General features: G+C 45.9%; 1 protein-coding gene across 4 annotated transcripts in view; it reads left to right on the top strand.

Annotated features, from left to right (window-relative positions):
- The window catches only part of pcdh7b (protocadherin 7b), a 129,356-nt gene extending 109,444 nt beyond the window's left edge, over positions 1-19,912 (top strand). For 2 of the 4 annotated variants that reach the window (XM_076289362.1, XM_076289361.1), the window contains exon 3: positions 14,973-19,912. In XM_076289362.1, the coding sequence (XP_076145477.1) occupies positions 14,973-15,457 (485 nt within the window). In that variant the 3' untranslated portion in view covers positions 15,458-19,912. Of the gene's footprint in view, positions 1-13,330; positions 13,350-14,972 lie in introns of all 4 variants that reach the window. The other 2 variants (XM_076289363.1, XM_076289364.1) reach the window with 2 other exon arrangements.
- The last annotated feature ends 274 nt before the right edge of the window (positions 19,913-20,186 follow it).

The following is a 20,186-nucleotide window of genomic DNA, read 5'->3' as shown; positions in this document are numbered from 1 at the left end:
TATTACAGTAGCCTCCCTAATGAGGATGCATGATCTTGCGTCATGATGTCTTTCCCCAAACTACAACAAAAGCCAGTCCCCCCCTCCTCTCTTGTCACAGACTGATGGCCATGGGCAGGATGCCTCTGGAGCCATGTGCTCGTGTGCATTCATCAGACGTGATCGGGGCAATTGCTGTTATTTATTAGGCTGATGTGACAGGCGCCTGGTGCTCGGGGCGGGGCATTTGGGACGCCCAATTTACATACGACCTTGCATCACACAATTGTGTGTGAGTGTAAACTTCTGAGTTATAGTTCTGTTGAGTAGTTTTGTAGTTAGACTTGTCAGTATTTGTCCGTTGTAGAAAAAATGACTTTGTGGACATTTTGGCAATGCTGTGCTTGCGCAGGCGTTGCCAAGGAGATTAAGACCTGACCGAAAGAGCAAGCAGTACTGTAAACATCCCAAAATCCGAACGCTGACTTTTTGTGAGTGTTCGCGCTTGTGTGTGTTGTGGCCATTGTTTTTGTTTGTTTTGTTGGGATTTCTTTTTTGAAGGCCGTCCTCTGGGTTTCGGTTTTGTCTGCGTTTTCTTTTTTGTGTGTTGTTGTTGTTGTTGTTAGCCTGTGCTGCTCGCTTGCGTCAACACAGAATGAGTCATCGTCCGGTTCAGGCTGGCACCACGGCGCCCACTGTTACTCTGGTGTCTCTCCCTGGAGGAGCCGGGCGTCTGTAGCCACAGATTAGGCTGTGGTGTCTCTCCCCACCTCTTCATCACCATTATGCGGGGCAAGAGAATGGGGAGGAAGCTGCTGGGTGGGGAGGGGGGGGTTGGGTAGTGGGGACTCTAATGTCATGAAAGTTTCATGACGAAAAATATCCTGTAGGTGCTGAATCTTTCATGACACACTAGGGCAGGACCTGAGGCTGAACAAAGCCCCCCCCCCCAAACACACACACACACACACACACAGATCTTCACACAGGGTGGATGAGCAGGGTTGTCTTTTGTAGCTCTCTCTGCCACTGTCTGTCTGGTCTGTCTGTTTTGCTTTCCTGCTGGCTTTGTCATTTATTTATTTATTTATTTATTTATGTGCTTGCTTGCTTTTGTTTATCTGATATATCGCTCCCTCCACATTTCATTTCCTGTCTGCAACTGTCTACTTCTTGCTTCCCTATCAGAATCTCCCACCTGTCTGATGTAGCTGGGGCTTTAACACTAGCGGCGCACTGCCCACATCTTTACATGCCTCCAGCACCATCCTCATTAAGACTGTGATTACAGGCACAGAACGTATTGCTCGCTTTTGTTAAAGGTGATTGTTTCTTTTCTCTTTCTTCTGCGTCTGTGGTGAAATCGGTCTTTCTTTTCCTCCTCCCCCGCACAGAATTGCACTACTCCCCCTCTTCCTCCATTCCTCCCTCACACCCTGTATTTTCTTCCCTCTGCCTTCCTGCTGCAGCTGATTGATATTTAGACACGATCGTGGGATACTGGAAGGGGGGGGGGGGCGAGTATGTTTGAGCCTCGACGCTGATGAAAGACTCATCAGCGAATCGGATCAATGTGAATAAATATTTCCCACAAGCCATCAACGCAGGCATCGATGAAGCACCACAGTGCAGGGAGAAGAGACAGTAAAAAAATCAATCTGAAAGAGGGAGAGCGAGAAAAAGACAGAGAGAGAGAGAGAGAGAGAGAGAGAGAGAGAGAGAGAGAGGAGAAGATGGTGGAAAACAGGTACGTTAAACTGTCAGGCACATTCAATAACAGACCATGTTTTGAAGCCTCATTGGAAAGCCTTACAGCACCCCACACACTAGCATAGCACCTCACCAGCAGTAAACGGCGTGCGAAACCTTAACACACTCCCCGCTCCCTGTTTGTGGGCTGGGGCGAAGGTTACATAGTTTGAGTTTGGTGCTACTGATGTAATTAAAACCACTCGCGAGGTCTACATCAGTAATCTGGAGTCCAATCTATTCTAATCAAGTCCACTAATGAGGAAGTTAATGAAGGAAGCAGTGTACCTGTTTAGGAGAGGCGGCCGCCCCAGTGGAGCAGCGCCAGCGTCGGGGCCCTCCGCGTGCTCTTTGCACTCGCCGCCACTCTCTTTGTTGCCGGCTGAGGGAGGGGTAGCCCCTTCTCTAATTGATTAATTATGTTCGGGCGGAGACGAGGAGGAGGGAGATGGGGAAGGTGTGGTAGGGTGGGGTGGTGGTGGTGGTGGGGGGGGGGGGGGGGGGGGTTTGGGAGTGCCGATGCCTCACCCCCCGGGGGGGGGGGGGGCTTGGGGCTGGTGCGAGACCCTGGCGCGAAATAAAGAGAGAGGGTTGGGGAGGGAAGGAACGAGCATGTTGAATAAAGAATGTTCTCGTTGGCCAGCGCTCACTCAGGGTGACAAATCGACCCCTGCTGCTTTAAATAGCGTTCCCCTGCTTCCCCTCCACTCCATATCTCTCGTTCTCTCTCTCTCTCTCTCTCTCTCTCTCTCTCTCTCTCTCTCTCTCTCTCTCTTTTACTCACTCACTCACTCACCAACCCCAGCCCCCCCACCACCACCCCTTTCTTTCACACACACACACACACACTCTCTCTCTCTCTCTCTGGCTGTCTGTCTGACTGACTGAACTCAGGGGCCTGAGGCTGGGATTTTCTGACTCCCTTTCTCGCCCTCTCGCTCACTCTCTTTGTTCGGTGGACAACCAAAAATGCACCCTGATAAATGTTTAAAGTGGGTAGCGACTCTACCGCTCTATGCTCCACTCCTGCTTATGGTTTTAATGGGCCAGAGAAAGAGAGAGAGAGAGAGAGAGAGAGAGAGAAAGAGAGAGGGAGGGAGGAAAGGGCAGAGCGAGTGAAAGAGTGCACACTGTCTGTGAGAGATTTTCCCCCCATCTTGAAGTGATGTAGTGTAGAAGGGTTTTCCTGTTAAACAGAATGGGTCTGACTTTTAATTTCATTTTACATGCAAAACCTTTCAGAGGGGTAAAAAGTGTTGTTAGCCTGCACAAACAAATGGCACCCATTCCGCATACAGACACACGCACACATTAAAGGACACACACACAATCACACACTCATACACACAGATTCACAATCAGTTTAACGCTGAGTGTATTGTGACTGTTCCTCTTGCACTCCTGAAGAGATTGATACAGGAGACAGTTGCAGTCCTATCACCTGATGGCAGAGTTCAGGGCTGATTGATACAGGAGACGGGTGCAGTCCTATCACACGATGGCAAAGTTCAGGGCTGACGTGTGGCCTGCTTATGGAGCTGAGCCTCTGCTTCTGGTACACCACCATGGAAAACCCCTGTTCAAAATAGCGTGGTGGTGCCACAACTGTGACCACTACACTTAAATTGTGTAATCATCGTTGACATTAATTAAGACAGGACTGTAATATATTTATATGACCTATTTTTCAAATTAAAGTGTGACCTATTTTGCAGATCAGTCACACGTCTACTTTTGAGTTGGTTAAAGGGAGGGACACTTTACGAAATGTCCACTCAGAGGAGAATGTCCCTACTTGAGACACCATTTGTCCCAAAGGATCATGGGACATTCCACACAAAATTAATTCAATTCTTTCATCAGGGCGCATAATGCATGTGTATTGAGTTATACTGCTCCAGTATCACTTAGAAAAATACCTGTGCTGGTAAATAGCATCTCTTATTTGTTCCATTTAATTAAAATGTGTCCTTGAGGCCTACCTTGATAGAACACCATACCTCTCCCCTCCCCTCCTCTCCCCTCCCCCCCAAAAAAGAAAACTTCACAAGGTAGAACTTTTTGATTCGTGCACAAGGGCCTCCTTTGTCTGAGGTGCTTTTTTTAAACCCGAATCAAATAGCCATGTGTGATGATGATTAGGGTCTCCAAGGATGCCCTCAGCTTTTTTTTTGGTCCTCTACTAATTACAAAATGGCGTCAGCTCAAGGTTTTTTTTTTTTTTTTTTTGGGTGGTGGGGTAATAGTTAGCTTTTGTGTGAGAGAGGCGAGACCAAATCTATGCAAAGCAGCTTTCGGAGGTCTTATTGCAGGGCGCTGGTATTTGCTGTCACCCGGCAGTCAGTGCGGCACTTACAAAAGTTCACCTGACTTTGATTATGCCCGTGGTCGGGCCGGAGAGATAGCGAGACGGAAGGGGGCGGGAGAGGGATAGAAGAAAAGACAGAGAGAGAGAAAGAGAGAGAAGTGGAGATAGAGAGGGGAAGACAAAGACAGAGCAGCTTTTTTTTGCCCCCGTCGCTTCGCTACTTAATCCAGGTGAACGATGGACCTGCATAATTCACACCTAAGCCTTGTATCAGTTTTTTTCAGCGCCAAAGGACAGGAGCCTGAATCAGAATCGGTCCTTCGCCCCCGATACAACTCCCACACACACACACACACACACACACACACACACACACACACACACACTCCACTGACCCTCCACCTACACTCCCAAAGCCCAACCCCCTCTACCACCGCCTCCAAATCCACTCTCACACCCATTCCCCCGAAAACATGTCCTTTGCGAGGTCAACTTCATTAGCCTCGCGCCAGTCGCAGAGCATGCTAAGGAATTAAGCCGTGGTCACTCACGTGAACGCAGGCCCAGCCCGTCCGGTTGAGAGGCTGGCGGTAGACGAGTCAAGCCTTCCCATGGCCATGCACCATCGCACGAAAATGGGGTGGATTGATGTTCCATGCGTTGTCACTTTGCCCCTGGATGGTGGCGCGGGAGGCCCCGCTCCGTTGTGTGGACGGCTGCTAGTTGGCTGACTGATTGGCAGTGTGATGGGAGGATGGAGGTTTGTACTCCAGCTGTGATTGCAGCACAGCAGTCATATCACAGGGATGGGAAGTGTATCACAAGCCTGATGATTGGCACGAATGTTGTGTCTTATTTTTGCCCTTCAATGTGTGTGTGTGTGAGTGGGTGGATGGGTGAATGTTGGCCTGTGAGGATTGCTTTCTGGCTAATGACCACACGTGAGAGTCGGTACTTGGAGAAGGAATGAGCAGTTGAAAGGACACAGGCATTTGAGGGCCTTCTTTTCTTTCTTCATATCATCTCTCTCTCACTCTGTCTTTCTTGTGCGCGTTGCAAATGCAGCCATCTGCTAGAAAATAAAGGCAGGAATGAAATTCCAGCTCGGGTTGAGGTTCTGCAATTCTCCCCACACGTCGTCTACTTCAAAGCCTCATAGTCGTCGCTCGTATACATTTGACGTGCAGATATCGCTATATAGACCCCTCTCTTTTCTTCTCCTCTGTCTGTCTCCATTCTGTCGCTTTCTGTCGCATTCCTTTCCCTCGCTTCCCCCCCCCCCCATCGGGAGTGGAGCCGAGCCTTGGAAAAACCAGCAGGTTTTTCAGGGGTCCGGATTTAATTGAAATTGTATTTTGACAAACAAGCATTTAATGGTGTAAAATAGGCCATTGTGCGAGTGCGTCTGGAAGCCGGCGATAAGGCAGGCGGTGCTGGAGCAATGAGGCTCGCCATAAAGACCGGCTGAGAATTTAGGAATAACAACCCGGCAGAAAAAATACACAAACATACACACTCACACACACACACACACACATTTACAATTTAAGCCATCTCTCTATGACTCTTACCTCGTACTCTTCTATCGGTTCACAAACCTAGCTAAAGCCCTACCATTTTCTACACACTTGTCTATCTATTGTTTGCCTGTGTGTGTGTCTGTCCCCTTCCCCAATGCATCTTGCCTGTGTTGTGCTGTGTTTGATTCTTCTCTCTCTTTATCCCGGGATGGTGGGAGAGCTGTGCATGATTTTTGTCATGGTTTTGACACACTTATCTCATGTACTCTGTGGTGATTGCATTGGCAGTTCTCACAGCATCCATAATCCACATCTCTTTCAATGCTCAAACGGAGGCACCCAGCTTAAGACTTGGATGAAGAAAGAGAGAGAGAGAGAGAGAGAGAGATATGAAAAAGGAAAAAGCCAACAACAGTGGATTAAATTGTCCGTCGAGAGTGGAGGGGACAGGGTTCATGCAGCAAACTCTAAAAAAGCATCTGTCTTGGCAAGCACATTTTCAGACTGCACCGGACAAGTTAGCATTGACGTAACCACAGGCAGATGACCCGTAGGTGTTTAAATCTTTAAACACGTTGTCCGTAAGTGTAGAACAGTTTTATAAAAAGCAATTTCTACCAACCCCCCTCCACACACACACACATGCACACACACACACACAGACACACACAACCACATGGTACACCCCTGCGAAACAAATAAATAGTTCTGATCTGGTACTGTTCAATGCAGTGCCTCTGGGTCGCAGCTGTAATCCACAGACCCCCTGCCTCCACCCCCGCACTCCCTCCCCTCCTCCCCCCACGCCTGAGACTAGCGGGAGGAGGCAGCGACATCCTTACATCCTAACATCCTTCATTTCTGCTCCTCTCCATTTGATGACAGCTATCAGATTGTGAGTTCAGACAGCTCAGCATGGTGCCTCTGATTCCCTCTACTCTTGTGTGCGCATGTGTGTGTGTGTGTGCGCATGTGTGTGTGTGTATGTGTGTGTGTGTGTGTGTGTGTGTGTGTGAGTGTGTGTGTGTATAATACACATGTGTTTGCGTATGTGGGTGAATGCTGGTGGGTATGTGTGTCTGTGCGTGTGTAGGTGCTGGAGAAGTGAGTGCAAATTCGGTATTTATGGAACCTCCTGATGACTACTGATGAGAGCAAGAGTGCGCAAAAGAAGTGAGAGTCACATTAGGTAATTGGCGGTGAGATCGTCACTGGAATGAAATTATGCTAGTTAATCTCCGCTCAATTAATCAGCGATGGAGTACTCCTACTGTAGACTAATTATTTTGCACTGTGTCAAGCTAAGGCCTAAAGAGTGCGAGAGGGGGAGAAAAAGATGTACCATATACTACGCTCTGCTTAAATAGACTTAGACTTACACCAACTCTAAAACAAACTTCTTAGCTGAGGAGATCTGTTGAGTATTTCATTTATTCCATAAGAACATTTCATTTACTTACTTTTCATTTACTATTTATTCGTTATTTCTTCACGTATTCATGTTTATTTATTTAGTTACTTTTCTCATAAATAAATAAATAAAGCAATCTGTTCCTCACCTCACGTCTCATCTACAGAATCACAGTTGAAGGAGACGGAGAGTGAGTGAGTGAGTGAGTGAGGGAGGGAGAGAGAGATGGAGCCATCTGGTCAATCTTTTGCTGGCGTGTTCTGACAAAACGCCTTGCGAAAAGAGAGAGGGATGGTGTAGTAGTGTTTAGGTGTAGAGTTATGAGATGGGGGGGTCAACCCCACCTCTATATGCACTCAGCTCCATCTATCATGTGCCCCCCCCCCCCCTACCTTTAGCAAACATATTCCGACATGACATGACACACACACACACACACACACACACACTCCCAGAGCACTCCACCAGCTGCCCGTCTCAGATGCAGGGGAGCATAAACAACAGGGAGTCGGGTGCGTGTCCGTGCTGTTGTGCAGCGTCGCTCTGCTGTCATGGTTCACTGAAGCAGCAGCAGCAGCAGTGGCAGTAGTAGCGGTAGCGGCCTCGGTGCTAACAGCCGCGCAGGAACATATGCAGCTGGCCAGAGTGCTCAAGCAAACCAGGTCAAGCAGCACGACGGGCATCTTGGAATTGAACCAGTCAACCCCACACCCCCACCCCTTCCCCCATCCAGCCCCAACTGCCACCACTCTCCTCACCCACCTCTTCCTCCTTCACATGCCCTCCTTCTCTCAGAATCAAAAGGCTAACACAGTTATTACAGAAAGCTAACACATCTAGCAGGCGTAGAACTACAGAACGGTAGTGCAGTTATCATCCCCAGCTAGCAGTAGCAGGTAGTAGTCATGCATTGGTTTTAGCAGCTTGTGGTAGCTCCACTGGGTGGTTATCTAGTGTCTGCGGTGCAGTCTGTTCCCTCAAACATGAGTGGGGTATTTACTGGGGAGCTGGTGGCTTTGCTGTGTGTGCATGCGGTGTGCTGGATGGTGCTCAGGTAATGCTAATTGGGATCAGGTTGACATGCTGGGCTGGATGGTACCCTTGATGGTGGATCATCCTGCTGCAAGCTGGGACTTCAATTGCAGTTGTAAGAAAGAGACGGTGTTGGCTTTGCATTACTTTATGAAAAGGATTATTCAGACTCTATTAAGGCTCCATAGCCTAAAGCCTGTGTATGAAGTTTTTCATTTTATTCTATCTTCATTTGTCTTGCCTTGCATTGTTACTCTATATCCTGCTTTTTTTCCCTCCAAAGTCTCCAGTCCACTTCTGCCTTGTTGGAGCTCTCCCTTCTCACTTTCTCCCTAATTTTGAGGGCCAAAGCATTTCTGACAAGCTGGTTAGCAAGATAAATGTTATTTCTCTCGGCTCCATTTTAAGCAGTCCTCGCGACGCAAGCTCTGCATTGTCAACACATTGCGCTTCATTCATCTGAGATATTACGCACACACAGGAATTTATCTAAAAAAATAAATTAAAAAAAGGAATTTCTTCCAACGATCAGACAGTGCAGCCAATTAAGAGTTTTGGAACAAAATAAGGCAGCACAAGGGGGAAAAAAATAAAAATGACGTTTTCTCCTTCACTTGTGGGAGGAGAGCTGCTTTTTGTCCGTCCATTTTCAACTTCGCCAGACAAATTTGCATCTTGAATTTAAAACATGTGAAAATTCCCCCGTGAATTACCCACCGCCCCCACACCTAGTCTCGAGAAGATAATGACATCTTTAGAGTGTGTTTTTAGACTTTTTAAGAGGATGACTGTGACACAGGCCCAGATTCGATTAAGCAGGACAAAGAGGCTTTGGAGCAAGCGCAGACATCAACCTCTCTGAACACAGTGTCTGTTTTACATGGGGAGATTCCCAAGTATGATTGGATATCAGTAACCCTGAGTGAAGTCTTCTAATTGTGTTTATTTGCAAGGGTGGATTTTAATGATAAATACAGTTTATGTGTGTGTGTGTGTTTGTGTGTGTGTGTGTGTGTGTGTGTGTGTGTGTGTGTGTGTGTGTGAGCGTGTGTGTCTGTGTCTGTGTGTGTGTTCATCACCTTGTCTATATTAAGGCTGCAGTTGGCAGCCATGTTGAAGTACATTTGTCCTCTCTGCTGCCAGAGCATTCTGTATTCTCAGCACTTTCTGTCTGCCTGAGCCACACACACACACACATACACACACACACACATATACACACACACACACACACAGAGTGAGCAGTGAGGTCAGGGCAGCTCACTCACTCAGCGGGTCTCTGTTGGGTCTGACTCTCCTGACCACGGAGGAGAAGCCAGAGCAAGGATCTCCATTCACTGGCCCCCACCAGAGACCGCAGATCTCAGCAGCACTGCAGCACAACACTGCACCCCACACGTCTGGTCAGTCTGCCCTTTACACATTAGACCTGTGTGAGGGTGTGTGTCAGAGTGTCTGTGTGTGTATGTGTATGTGTGTGTGTGTGAGAGAGTGTGTGTGAGAGTGTCTGTGTGTGTGTGTGAGAGTGTGTGTGAGAGTGTCTGTGTGTATGTGTGAGAGTGTGCGTGAGAGTGTCTGTGTGTGTGTGTGTGTCTGGGGCTAAGAGTCAAAATGTGCTGAAAGACAGGTCATGTATGTATGTGGGTGTTTGTACATGTGTGTTCTGGAAAAAGCACTTTGTATACGCACACACAGACACACACACACACACACACACACACACACACGCACACACAAATCTCAGTCAGTGTCTCGGTCAGTCGATTTGACGTGGGCATTGTGCGGAGGCAAGCCACCATGACCCGTCAGCTGAGGCCAGTGGCCCACATACAGCCATGCCGAGGAATCACCCAGCATCCAACAGCAGTGGGGAGCCGAGGCCAAACAAAGAACAGACTCTGGCGCTTACATAATGCGCTCGGAGAGCCGCAGTGAGAGACGTCCTTTCTGTTCAGCACTCCCCCCAACCTCACCACTCAACCCCTCTCTCTTTTACAATCCCTCCATCTATCCATCCATCCGTCCATCGGAGAGATAAAGAGAGAGGGAGGAAACGGAAGTGAGAAGGGGAGGAGGAGGGTTATAAAGTGTGGCACGCATAGTGATGGCTGATGTTTTTTTTAATTTTTTATCTGAGCTTATTCAAAAGAACTGGCTAAGGAAATGCCCGGCATTATGCGTCCGGCCCGTTGGCTGGAGAGCTGCTATGTGGAGTGACAGTCTGCACGTCCCGCACTGCCCCGAGCTTTTCCGGGACCTCTTGCCACCAACCCCCCCCCCCAATACACACACCCACACACAGAACAGCCAACTGCCATCTACTCACCATAGACCACTGCCCTGGGGTGCTACAGGGGGAGGGGGGGCATGGAGAATACCTTAATGTGGACTTTCTGGAACGTTCCCCTTTGTGTGCTGTCACACCATGGTGAGATTCACTTGAATAGAACAGGAAAAGGGCCAAAACAGAAGTTGAGCTTAGGAGAAGCTGTGTTTAGTTAGCTGTTTACTATATATTTCATGTTTTGCATTCATAGCAGGCCAGCTGCCACTCCACAAACCAGCTTTCTTGGCTCCTCTTACCTTGCCATGCCAGGCAAGCATGCAGTGCTTCAAGCTCTGCAGTTGTTGTCCGTTTGAGCATGAAGTCGATTTCCTCTGCCAGCCAAAGGTTAAAGCACTGGGAAAGCAGCTAGTTTATGATTTGATTACGCTAGTTTCATTGACTGCAGACTGCGGAGGACAGCAACCCCCCCCCCCCACCCCCCCCCCAGCTCTTACTTAACGTACTGTACATTTCCACTTGCTCCAGAGTGAGCTGCAAGGCAAGTCATCTGAATGAATGAGCCTATTTGAAACAATGCTCTTAAGTGGGAGAGTGGAGACAGCATGGAAAGAAAAAGATCTACCCTTTCACTGGCCTTTCTCTGAGGTCTGGTAACAGCCAATAGCTCACAATAGTGTAGATGGTGAGACATAAAAAAAGGAAAAAAGGTGGCAGGCTGTTAAGATGCTAATAAACAAAACAAAAAATCATTAAAAACATTCGACAAACGTCATTTTGTCCAAAACATCAAGGACCAGGCGCGCTAAGCTCAGTAATTCTTGCCACGTCAGAACCGCAGCGGAAGTAAGAGTTAGTATGGCACGGCAAGTTCCCACTAATATCCCTCAATATGTTTAGTGGCGGAATTTGCTTTGAGGTAGCGGAGTAGAAGGTCAGTGTTATTTAAGTAGGTTAAATGCCTGCGAGTCGATGAATATCCCTGAGGGGAACGGATCGCTGCTTTCGATATGGTTGAGAGGAAATAAAGTTTAAAGGGAAAAAAAGGTCATTCAGCCAGTCTCTATTTTAGGTCCAGCCGAGGTTCAATTTATTTTCTCCATTTGAAACCCAGCCGCTTAAATCAATTTACCACTTTGGTGAGAGTTAATGAGTGAGTAAGTGTATGCATATATATATATATACACACACACACACACACACACACACATACACATATGTGATTTTTTATTTTATTTAAGTCTCTATGAAGTATGGTACTTTTTTTGCCACTAAAAAAAAACTAGCTATCAAAAAGAAGCTCACATGAAACGATACCCAGGCAGCACAGGCTTGCAAACAGTCAATAAAGTGTGAAAATCCATGGACACACACACACATACACACACACACACATACACACAAAGGTGCACTCAAAGGCATACACAGACACACACACAGACACACAAACAAGCGGACTGTTCTCCTTTTGTTGTTTTGTACCTGGGAAGAAGCAGTTGTCAGGGCAGGCATTGTGAATGGCAGTGGAGAGATGAAAGGTGCATGTGTGTGTGTGTGTGTGTGTGTGTGGATGAGTGGCCCCATGGGGGCTGGCGGAGAGCCTTGACAGGCCTCTCAGCATCGCTCCGTGAAGCCGGTCAGGGGGAATGATTGAGCCGCTACGGCTATCGGACAAACTCCCGAGTCCGAGTCGGCGTGAGAGACGGGCGGGCGAACGAGCAAGAGAGAGAGAGAGAGAGAGAGAGAGAGAGACAGAGGGAGAGAGAGAGAGAGAGAGAGGGAGAGAAAGCAAGGCCAAGGCCCCCCAGAGGCCTCCCTAGATACTCAGCCCAACACCTGTGATGGCTTCATCGCCGGGTCGGCCCTGAGAGGAGTGAGTGGGCAAAACGCCGCTTAGGCTGAGCGTATGTGTGGCGGGTTGGCGAGGTGCGTGTGCTTGACAGATATCTGATTGTTATAACACACCCCCTGCAACTGTCGACTGTCATCTATGAGGAGAAAAAACATAGAGAAGAAAGGGGGAATAAAGTTGACATCTCCTTCCCTTTTTGTCAGCTGCACCCTGATGCAACAAAGCCAAAACACACTCTTAATTTCACTCAACTGGAGTAGATGTGAAGCCTCTTGCCTGTCATGTCAATATTGTCATGTTTTTTATGTTTAGCATCAGTCATAATAGCCTTACATGAGTTCATAAGCAGCATGCAGGTTTATCTAATGTTTTGTTTTCATATGGCTACTCAAACTCTTGATTACTTCCTCTGCTCCTAGTCATGTGTTTGTCATTATGTGTTGCAAAATGCCTCTGCTGGCTCTGCTGTCTGTCTAATGCTTCTGTGTGGCGTGCTCTACCTTGCAGTAGCTTCAAGCTGCTAATGGCATATTACACTGCTTCCGTACATCACCACCCTAAAATCAGAAATGAGCATTTTTTTTTCTCGCAACCAAAGAGCATTGTAGTTCAACACGGAGCCGACTGTGCTATCTCCTTATTGTAGCAGTGCCCTGGGACAACACAAGCCCTGTGGCTATAGCGTCGGCGGTACCATCAGTTGTCTCTGTTTGCTCTGCGTGTTGCTAGTGTAAGGGGCAAAAAAGGAAAATCTATCATTCTGCCCCAGTAGAATGACGTGGCGATGTCAAAGTTCGTTCTTCGTTAGATACCCTAAGAATGCTTGCGTGGGTATTTTGACATGATGTATTCCAGAGTGTGACTAAGTGTCTTTCGTTTCGATCTGTCCTTTTTTCTTTTTTTTGGGTCCTTTAAAACCAGTATTTTCTTTTGAAATTTGTCTTTGCTTATATGTATGTTGGAAAGCAGTATCATGTCAAAACATCTCTGCACATCACACATAGTTCATCTGTACAGTTGTCATCACTGAGGTTTTATATTTAGATCATATGTATTATACATACAAACGCACACACGCGCATACACACTCACCCACACACACACACAGATCTCTTACATAGTCCATACATAGCAAAGAACAGTTCCACTGTCAATCAAACAAAACAGTGATTTCTATTCTATTCTTTCTTTGCAGGAGAAAAAGAACATTAAAAGTAAGCCCTGATTAAAACTGGTTCTTCTGTTTATGGAAAGGCAGCATGCTTCCTCAGCACTCACCCTCTTTCTCTCTCTCTCTCTCTCTCTCTCTCTCTCTCTCTCTCTCTCTCTCTCTCTCTCCACCATTTATTGTTGCTCTCTTTCTCTTGCTTGTGCCATGTCACACATCCTCTCTACCATAGACTAGATGCCTGGTGGGGGCCAGTCAGGCGGGTAGTGGTGGGATTGCTGGGGTGGTCTGTCTGCTTTTGTCTACGCTTCCATTTGGTCTTGTTTCCTTTTTGTTTTTGTTTTTGTTGTTTTTGTATTGACTGCACTAACAGTAGCAGAGAGGTTATGGTCATTGCACCCCCCTCCCCCCCTTTGTGCCGCCGTGCGCTCTGTTGGCCTTTCGTGGGACGCCGGTCTGCTTTCATACAGCCGCTTAGTTGGAGGCGGCAGGGGGTTTTGGGGATGATTTTTCCTGTCTCCTGTTATATCCATGTCTTACCATAAGCCAGGGCTAAAGTGTATGTATGAAAAACAAATAATATGATAAGAATATTGAGTCATGTAATTTTTTTTTTTTAAACAGACGTCATTAATGTCTGATATTGAACAAACCTAGCAACAAGACAATTTTCAACAACAACAAAAATATATTAAAATGAACGCTAACTTGCAAGCATCATTTTTGTACCTGTTGTTGTAATCAGTGGTAATAGTAACTTTTCAAAAAGGGAACTCTCTCTTAACTCGCATTAAGCTATGAGAAGAATTGAAAGCCATATTCAGAAAGAAGTAAAACTCTTTCATATGCCGTAAAGCAGGGTGACAAGGAGATTGCTCAGAGTAACACCAGAAGAGAATTGAATGCATCTGCCAAGGTGGCACAAAAATAATATTCCTATAAGGGATTGGTGCACAAATTAGACGATACACATGTACCATAAATAATAAGATATTAATTAACTGTATGTTGGTTATCTTTAGAAATTCAGCGTAGGATACCTTATAAAGGCACACACATTACAAGGACTTTACAAGAAAGCACAATTAGATAATTCCAACACCAACACCACACACACACACACACACTCTTGCCCCCACAGTTTGAAGCATGCTTTTTATCAATGACTCACATCACTGTTATTCATTTAAAGTTGTATTGTTTATTTTGTTTTGAATGTACTCACTTTAAGTTACGCTCATGTGGTATGGGTTGAGCATGAAACCTTCAGGATGCTGCAAAATATTACAGGTGCGATGTAATATTTGGGTCTCATTGCAGATTGAAACCATGGTAACAAAGCAACACTTAGGATGCTCTGCAATGCTCTTCCAGAACTGTTGCGTTGTTGGCCTCCTTAGAGGTGCATTTCATTAATCAAGGAAGCAACCTCGCTTCAATAAACGAGTCTCTTGCTTCATTCTCATGAAACACATACCACATGCAGAATGAGATTTCTGTTATATTTTTTCTATTACTATTTCTTTGGAGGAAACCGAGCACTTTTATTAATGGCTTTTTTCTCTTTTTTCCTTTCTCTTCTCCTCCCATCTATGCCTCTCTCTCTCTTCTTTTCTTTCTCTCTCTCTCTCTCTCTCTCTCTCTCTCTCTCTCTCTGTCTTTGCCACAGACACTCGGCCCCTGCCTGACGTAGCCATGACCGGCAAGTGCACGCGCGAATGTGACGAGTACGGCCACTCGGACGCTTGCTGGATGCCCGTGCGCACGTCGCCCGAGCGCCGGCCCAAGCAGCCGCAGGTCGCCAGCAGCCAGCAGCCCCCCAAGCTTTCCACCTTCATGACCTCCGGCGGCGGCGGGGCCTCGGGTGAGCAGGCGGCCAATTCGGACTCGCCGCTGGCGGTGGCCAATGGCGACGCGGCGGCGACGGGGGCAGTGGGAGCGCACCACCACCTGCTCGGCGACCGCAACCGCAACCTGCTCAACAAGAAGATGTCCGCCTCGTCCTCATCCTACGACGCCTTCGCCACCGCCAGCTACGCCGCCAGCGCACCCGACGACCCCAGCTGCCCCCCCGAGGACATCCCACTGGCCCAGACGGGCGACTACAAGCCCACCACCTGCGGCACACTCACCCGCCGAGAGGTCTACCTGTGACCGCCGCACCAGACGCCAATCGCCAATCAAAACTGAGAAGAAACATACAAACAAAAAAACGCAAAGAATTGTATCAGTAACACCCGTCCTACCATCAACACTAAAATCTAACACACACACACACACACACACACACAAAACCACCCTCTTGAGACTCTCGTTTTAGAGCCCAAAATGGACTTCCTCCTTCCTCCCACAAGAGGAAAAAAAACACGATTGCCGTGCTCAAAGGACAAGAGAAATAAACGATACCCTTTGGTTGATTCTCTTTAGGATCGTTCTCACCAAAACCTTTACTCTTTCTTTCGCTTATTTTAATTATCCGCTTAACGAACGACTAACTCATACTTTTGAAATCAAGACAAGTTGATGAGTAGGACAAAAGGGTGACTAGCAAGGAGGCAAAGAAGGGGGAAAGGGCGGGGTTGATGGCAAGCCAATCGGATGTTTTGCTGCTGGCGATTTCGGGCCTCTCGAACTATTCTTTAGCTGACTGATTACCCCACCCATTGTATAATGTCGACTGTATCATCGTAACGTGCATGCATAACCAAGCCCCTTAGAGACGTGGACTACTGGCGCTAAACGAAGGACCTAACTGCTATCTTTCTAGATCACTTTTTTTCTACAACTCTATACTGGCATGAGGAGAGACTCTGACCAAGGTACTTCTTGTACTTCATGGTACTGATGTTCATGGACGGATGGGCAAAGCCTGTTCAAGGATCTGCCCTTATCACCATGGTATGCAACCATCATCAACGAGGCTCGAACCAATCAAACTGAGTCAGCATTGTAACAGTAGACCAAAAATAGACTGCAGGAAAAAAATCCAAATTTACAGAAACCTGAAGGAAGAGGAAAAAAGAAAATGGGAAAGCAAGGATATTCCCATAGCAACAAGCGATCTCAAAGACGCTCATATGTCTGTTTTTTTTATTTGATTTTATTGCTTCTTTTTTTTCACCTGTCATGGCAACCAAGTTTGAGGATTACTCTTGTGTTGTGTTTTTTTAATAACGAGAATCTGGGCCGCAAAATCTAACACCACGCCTGTGGATGCCTGTTGAAAAATTGTTAGTCCACGACGTGTGCTGTAAACTGTGAACTCACACGCGAACTTGTGTGCTCTCTTTCTCACGCCAACCACTTGCGCACGCGCACACACACTCTGAGACATGTGTTTGTGTGTGTGTGCTTACACTCTGTACATAAATATAGTGTACACATAATGGACACATGCTTTAAATCGATATCCCAACTTCACACTCACTCTCCTGCCCCCTCACCCCTCACCCTCTCCCTCCCTCCCTGTCCAGTCTCTTTCTCTTTCCTTGGTAATCTCCGAGAGTTAGCCGAAAATAACCCAAGGGGACCTTATTTAACCAAGACCAGTCGTGTGGTTGCTAGTCTTTGCCTGAACGCTGTGAATATGTGTCAATGTGGTTGTGAATATCACATCTGGAGAAAAACAAGACAATTACTTACTCCTTCAAAATTTCAGTCAAACATACTTTTGTTTTGGTCAGACATTTTAGTGATGACCCCTGCAAGATGTCTAGCAGGAACAATTGCCCAAGACACCTGACCACACTACAATATGTTCATATATGTGGGCTAGTCTTTAACACAGGTGAAGGCAAACAATGTTCAAGGGAATCCTTGGCTAGCAACGTCAAGGTAGTGAGCAGCATACATACATACAAACATACATACACCCCGCATCCGCCCACTAGACCAATCAGCTACTTCAAGTTGTACGCACACACATACACATTTTTACACACACACACACACACACACACACACACACACACACACACACAGTATCTCACACTGACAGTACAAACATGCACTTATGAAGAAGTGTGCTGGCATTTCTGAAGGTCATAGGACATGTATTTGGCTAATAACAAGAGAGCTAGCTCAGTGACTCAGTGGAGAGGCGTGTGCTTGTGCACGTGACCAGGCCACTCTGTAGAGGACGTCTGGTGCAATGGGCTTCATGGCTGATACCAAAGTGCTGGTAGAAGCCCACTGATGCTGAGGAGGAGAGTGACCAGTATCTCCCGAGCCTTTTCAAGAGACAACGACTAACATCCATGGAATAAACGTTTATTTCGCTCTAGCTTTGCATTGCTTACGAAAAATGCTGTGCTTTTTTAAATGTCTTTGAGGTACTGGCAGTCATGTTCTTTGATGGTGATTGAGTCACTGAAGCTAATAGATAATGTCAGACACACACACACACACACACACACATACATTTATACGTAAGCACATGCATGCCAAAACACACACACACACAGACATGTACACAAGCAAAGCTCTTATGTCCCCTTTCTATTGTAGGTGATGTTAACTAATCGCCTACATAAAAACAGATTTAAAAACAGTAGAAGTCACGCAACACTGAGTGAGAGAAACCAGGACATGCAGCAGCAGCAGCAGCCCTTTTTGCTTTTGTACTTTAGAGAACGTGTTTTGGGTTAATCAGTGCTGCTTTTTGGGCAGTCGGGTCTGTAGTCTGTAAGTACTACTCGTCGTTAAAAAGAAGTGCTCCTATGCTTATAAACTGTATACAGATATGTACTTTTTATTGCACGTTTAAAGGGAAACTTACTTCACTTACTGAGAAGGAGAGAAATAAATAAAAAAAAATGCATAAAAAAGAAAATGTACAAAAATCATACTCTGTGAAGATGAGGGTCCATCTTGTTGCTTGCTTTTGTTATACCCGGACAGACATTAGCCATGTAGTAGGACTTAGTATCTCAGTCTGAGAAAGCTGGATGATATATACATGGGGTTCATCAACTTTGTTTCTTTGTATTGAGCTATTTTTTGACTATGTTATTATATCCAAATGTTTGTCATTTTGTTTCCGAGCCCTGTTTTTTCCACTTCAAATGGCTGTTGATTTTTAAAACTTTTGTTGTCATTGTTGTTCATGCTATTACCTTGTCTTTTATTTCAAAGAGTGCACACTTTTGGCTTGATCATCCATCCAGAGAAGTGATTCCTGACAAAGTTTTTTTTTTTGTTTGCTTGTTTTCTCCTTCATCTGGTTTTGTACCTATCAGTGTTGCATTTGTTTCAGTTTTTTAATTATTACTATTCTTTGGTAGACTGTGACAATGATAACGGTAATCTTTGCTAATTTCGTTGTCTTTGCTTCTCGTTTTGTTCTCTGTTTTCGGCATCACTTTGTATATTTAGAGAAAAGAAACAGAAAAATCAAAACAAATATAGAGTGAATGCAAAATATGCAATTGTGCCTTTTTATACCAATGGGTATGATTTAATTGTTGGTTCTGAATGGTATGAAACCAGTTATATTGAAATGCTTTTTTAGATGTTCTGGATCAGATATACTTGGATGATATCTATGTGAGAGGTTGAAATTTGATGCCCTCTATCTTGAGTTGTCTTAACATGGGATCAATCCACTGTCACAAGTGTCTGTGCGATCGCTGCAACCATGAGGTCTTGGATGAGCCTAGTGGCACTCGTTATGATGTGAAAGACTGTCCCAAGATCAAACCTTTAATCTAGTCCAGGCAATTGGATGAACATATCGTCTTTGTGTCGCTCCAGTGCAACAAGTTGTTGTGCGCATGGAGGGTGGTGACCTCTAACATTTCACAGGAGAGAAGCATTTGGGGGGACGATGGAGCTTGTGGTGGCTGTGGGGGCTGCAAAGGAGGGATGCTGACAGAGCAGACACCTTAGGGGGGGAGATAACACCTTTGGAGATACAGAGAGAGAGAGAGAGACTTATTGACACAATACAAAGAGAAAATGTTTCAGTCATAGCTCAGTAATGTTGGATTCAGTCAAGTAGACACTACCCAACTGGTACTTCGAGTTGAAGAAGAGAGTGAGATACAGAGAGATAGACAGACTTGCAAGAGGCAGAAAGAGTGATGGGGGGGAGAAAGCAAGAGAGACAGAGAAGGAGAGAGAGAGAGATAAAGATGCTGCTGTCATTTCAGTTTTAAATGCTCTCATAAAATATACAGCAGGGTCACAGGTATGTCAGGTAGTTGGCATCTGGGTGTCAAGAGCGGGCCTTAATCACTTGGGCTCTGGTCTGCCTCTCTCCCACTAACCCAAAGGTGTCTGCTCTTTCTCAGCATCCGACTTTCACATTCACAAATCAGATGTGTCATTTTAAAACCCATGATAAACAATTCTATGAAAAATAAAATACAAAAAAGAATAAATAAATCAAACACTTGGATGTTGATGTAGAAACCGAGGAGCAGTTTGTCATTGTTTATTATAAGTCACTATGCACGGAACTTAGCTTAACATGGCAAAATGTACTGAACGCAAGTCCACTCCTATTTATGACTATTTTACATAAGTTAATTTGCTTTTTGTACAGGTTCCTGTAAATAAATTGCTTGTCCTTTTTGTCTCTGCAAATTAAAATATAACATGATAAAACAATCTGGTCTTCGTCTGGTCTTTTTTCCTTTTGTTAAGTTACACACAGGGCCTCTGGAACAAGAACTTTACCCTACCACTTAATCACAAGCAGGGCATACTGAGAATGAGAAAACATTGAATATGTTCTTTATGTGCTGCATACAGTATATATCACCTAAACCATGCCTGGTGTTCCCTTCTAACACTTCATGCATACACCATAGGCATTCAGGATTAAATATGTATGTGTGTGTGTGTGTGTACTGTAATATTCAGGGCTTACCCAAACACATCT

This window comes from Alosa pseudoharengus, unplaced genomic scaffold (genome assembly GCF_046254945.1).
Source record: "Alosa pseudoharengus isolate Yale_2024_CS ecotype anadromous, Long Island Sound unplaced genomic scaffold, YU_APseudo_1.1 YU_APseudo_1.1_scf_17, whole genome shotgun sequence".
NCBI lineage: Eukaryota > Metazoa > Chordata > Actinopteri > Clupeiformes > Clupeidae > Alosa > Alosa pseudoharengus.
Note: the sequence above shows the minus strand (reverse complement) of the source record. Positions and strands in the feature narration are given on the sequence as shown.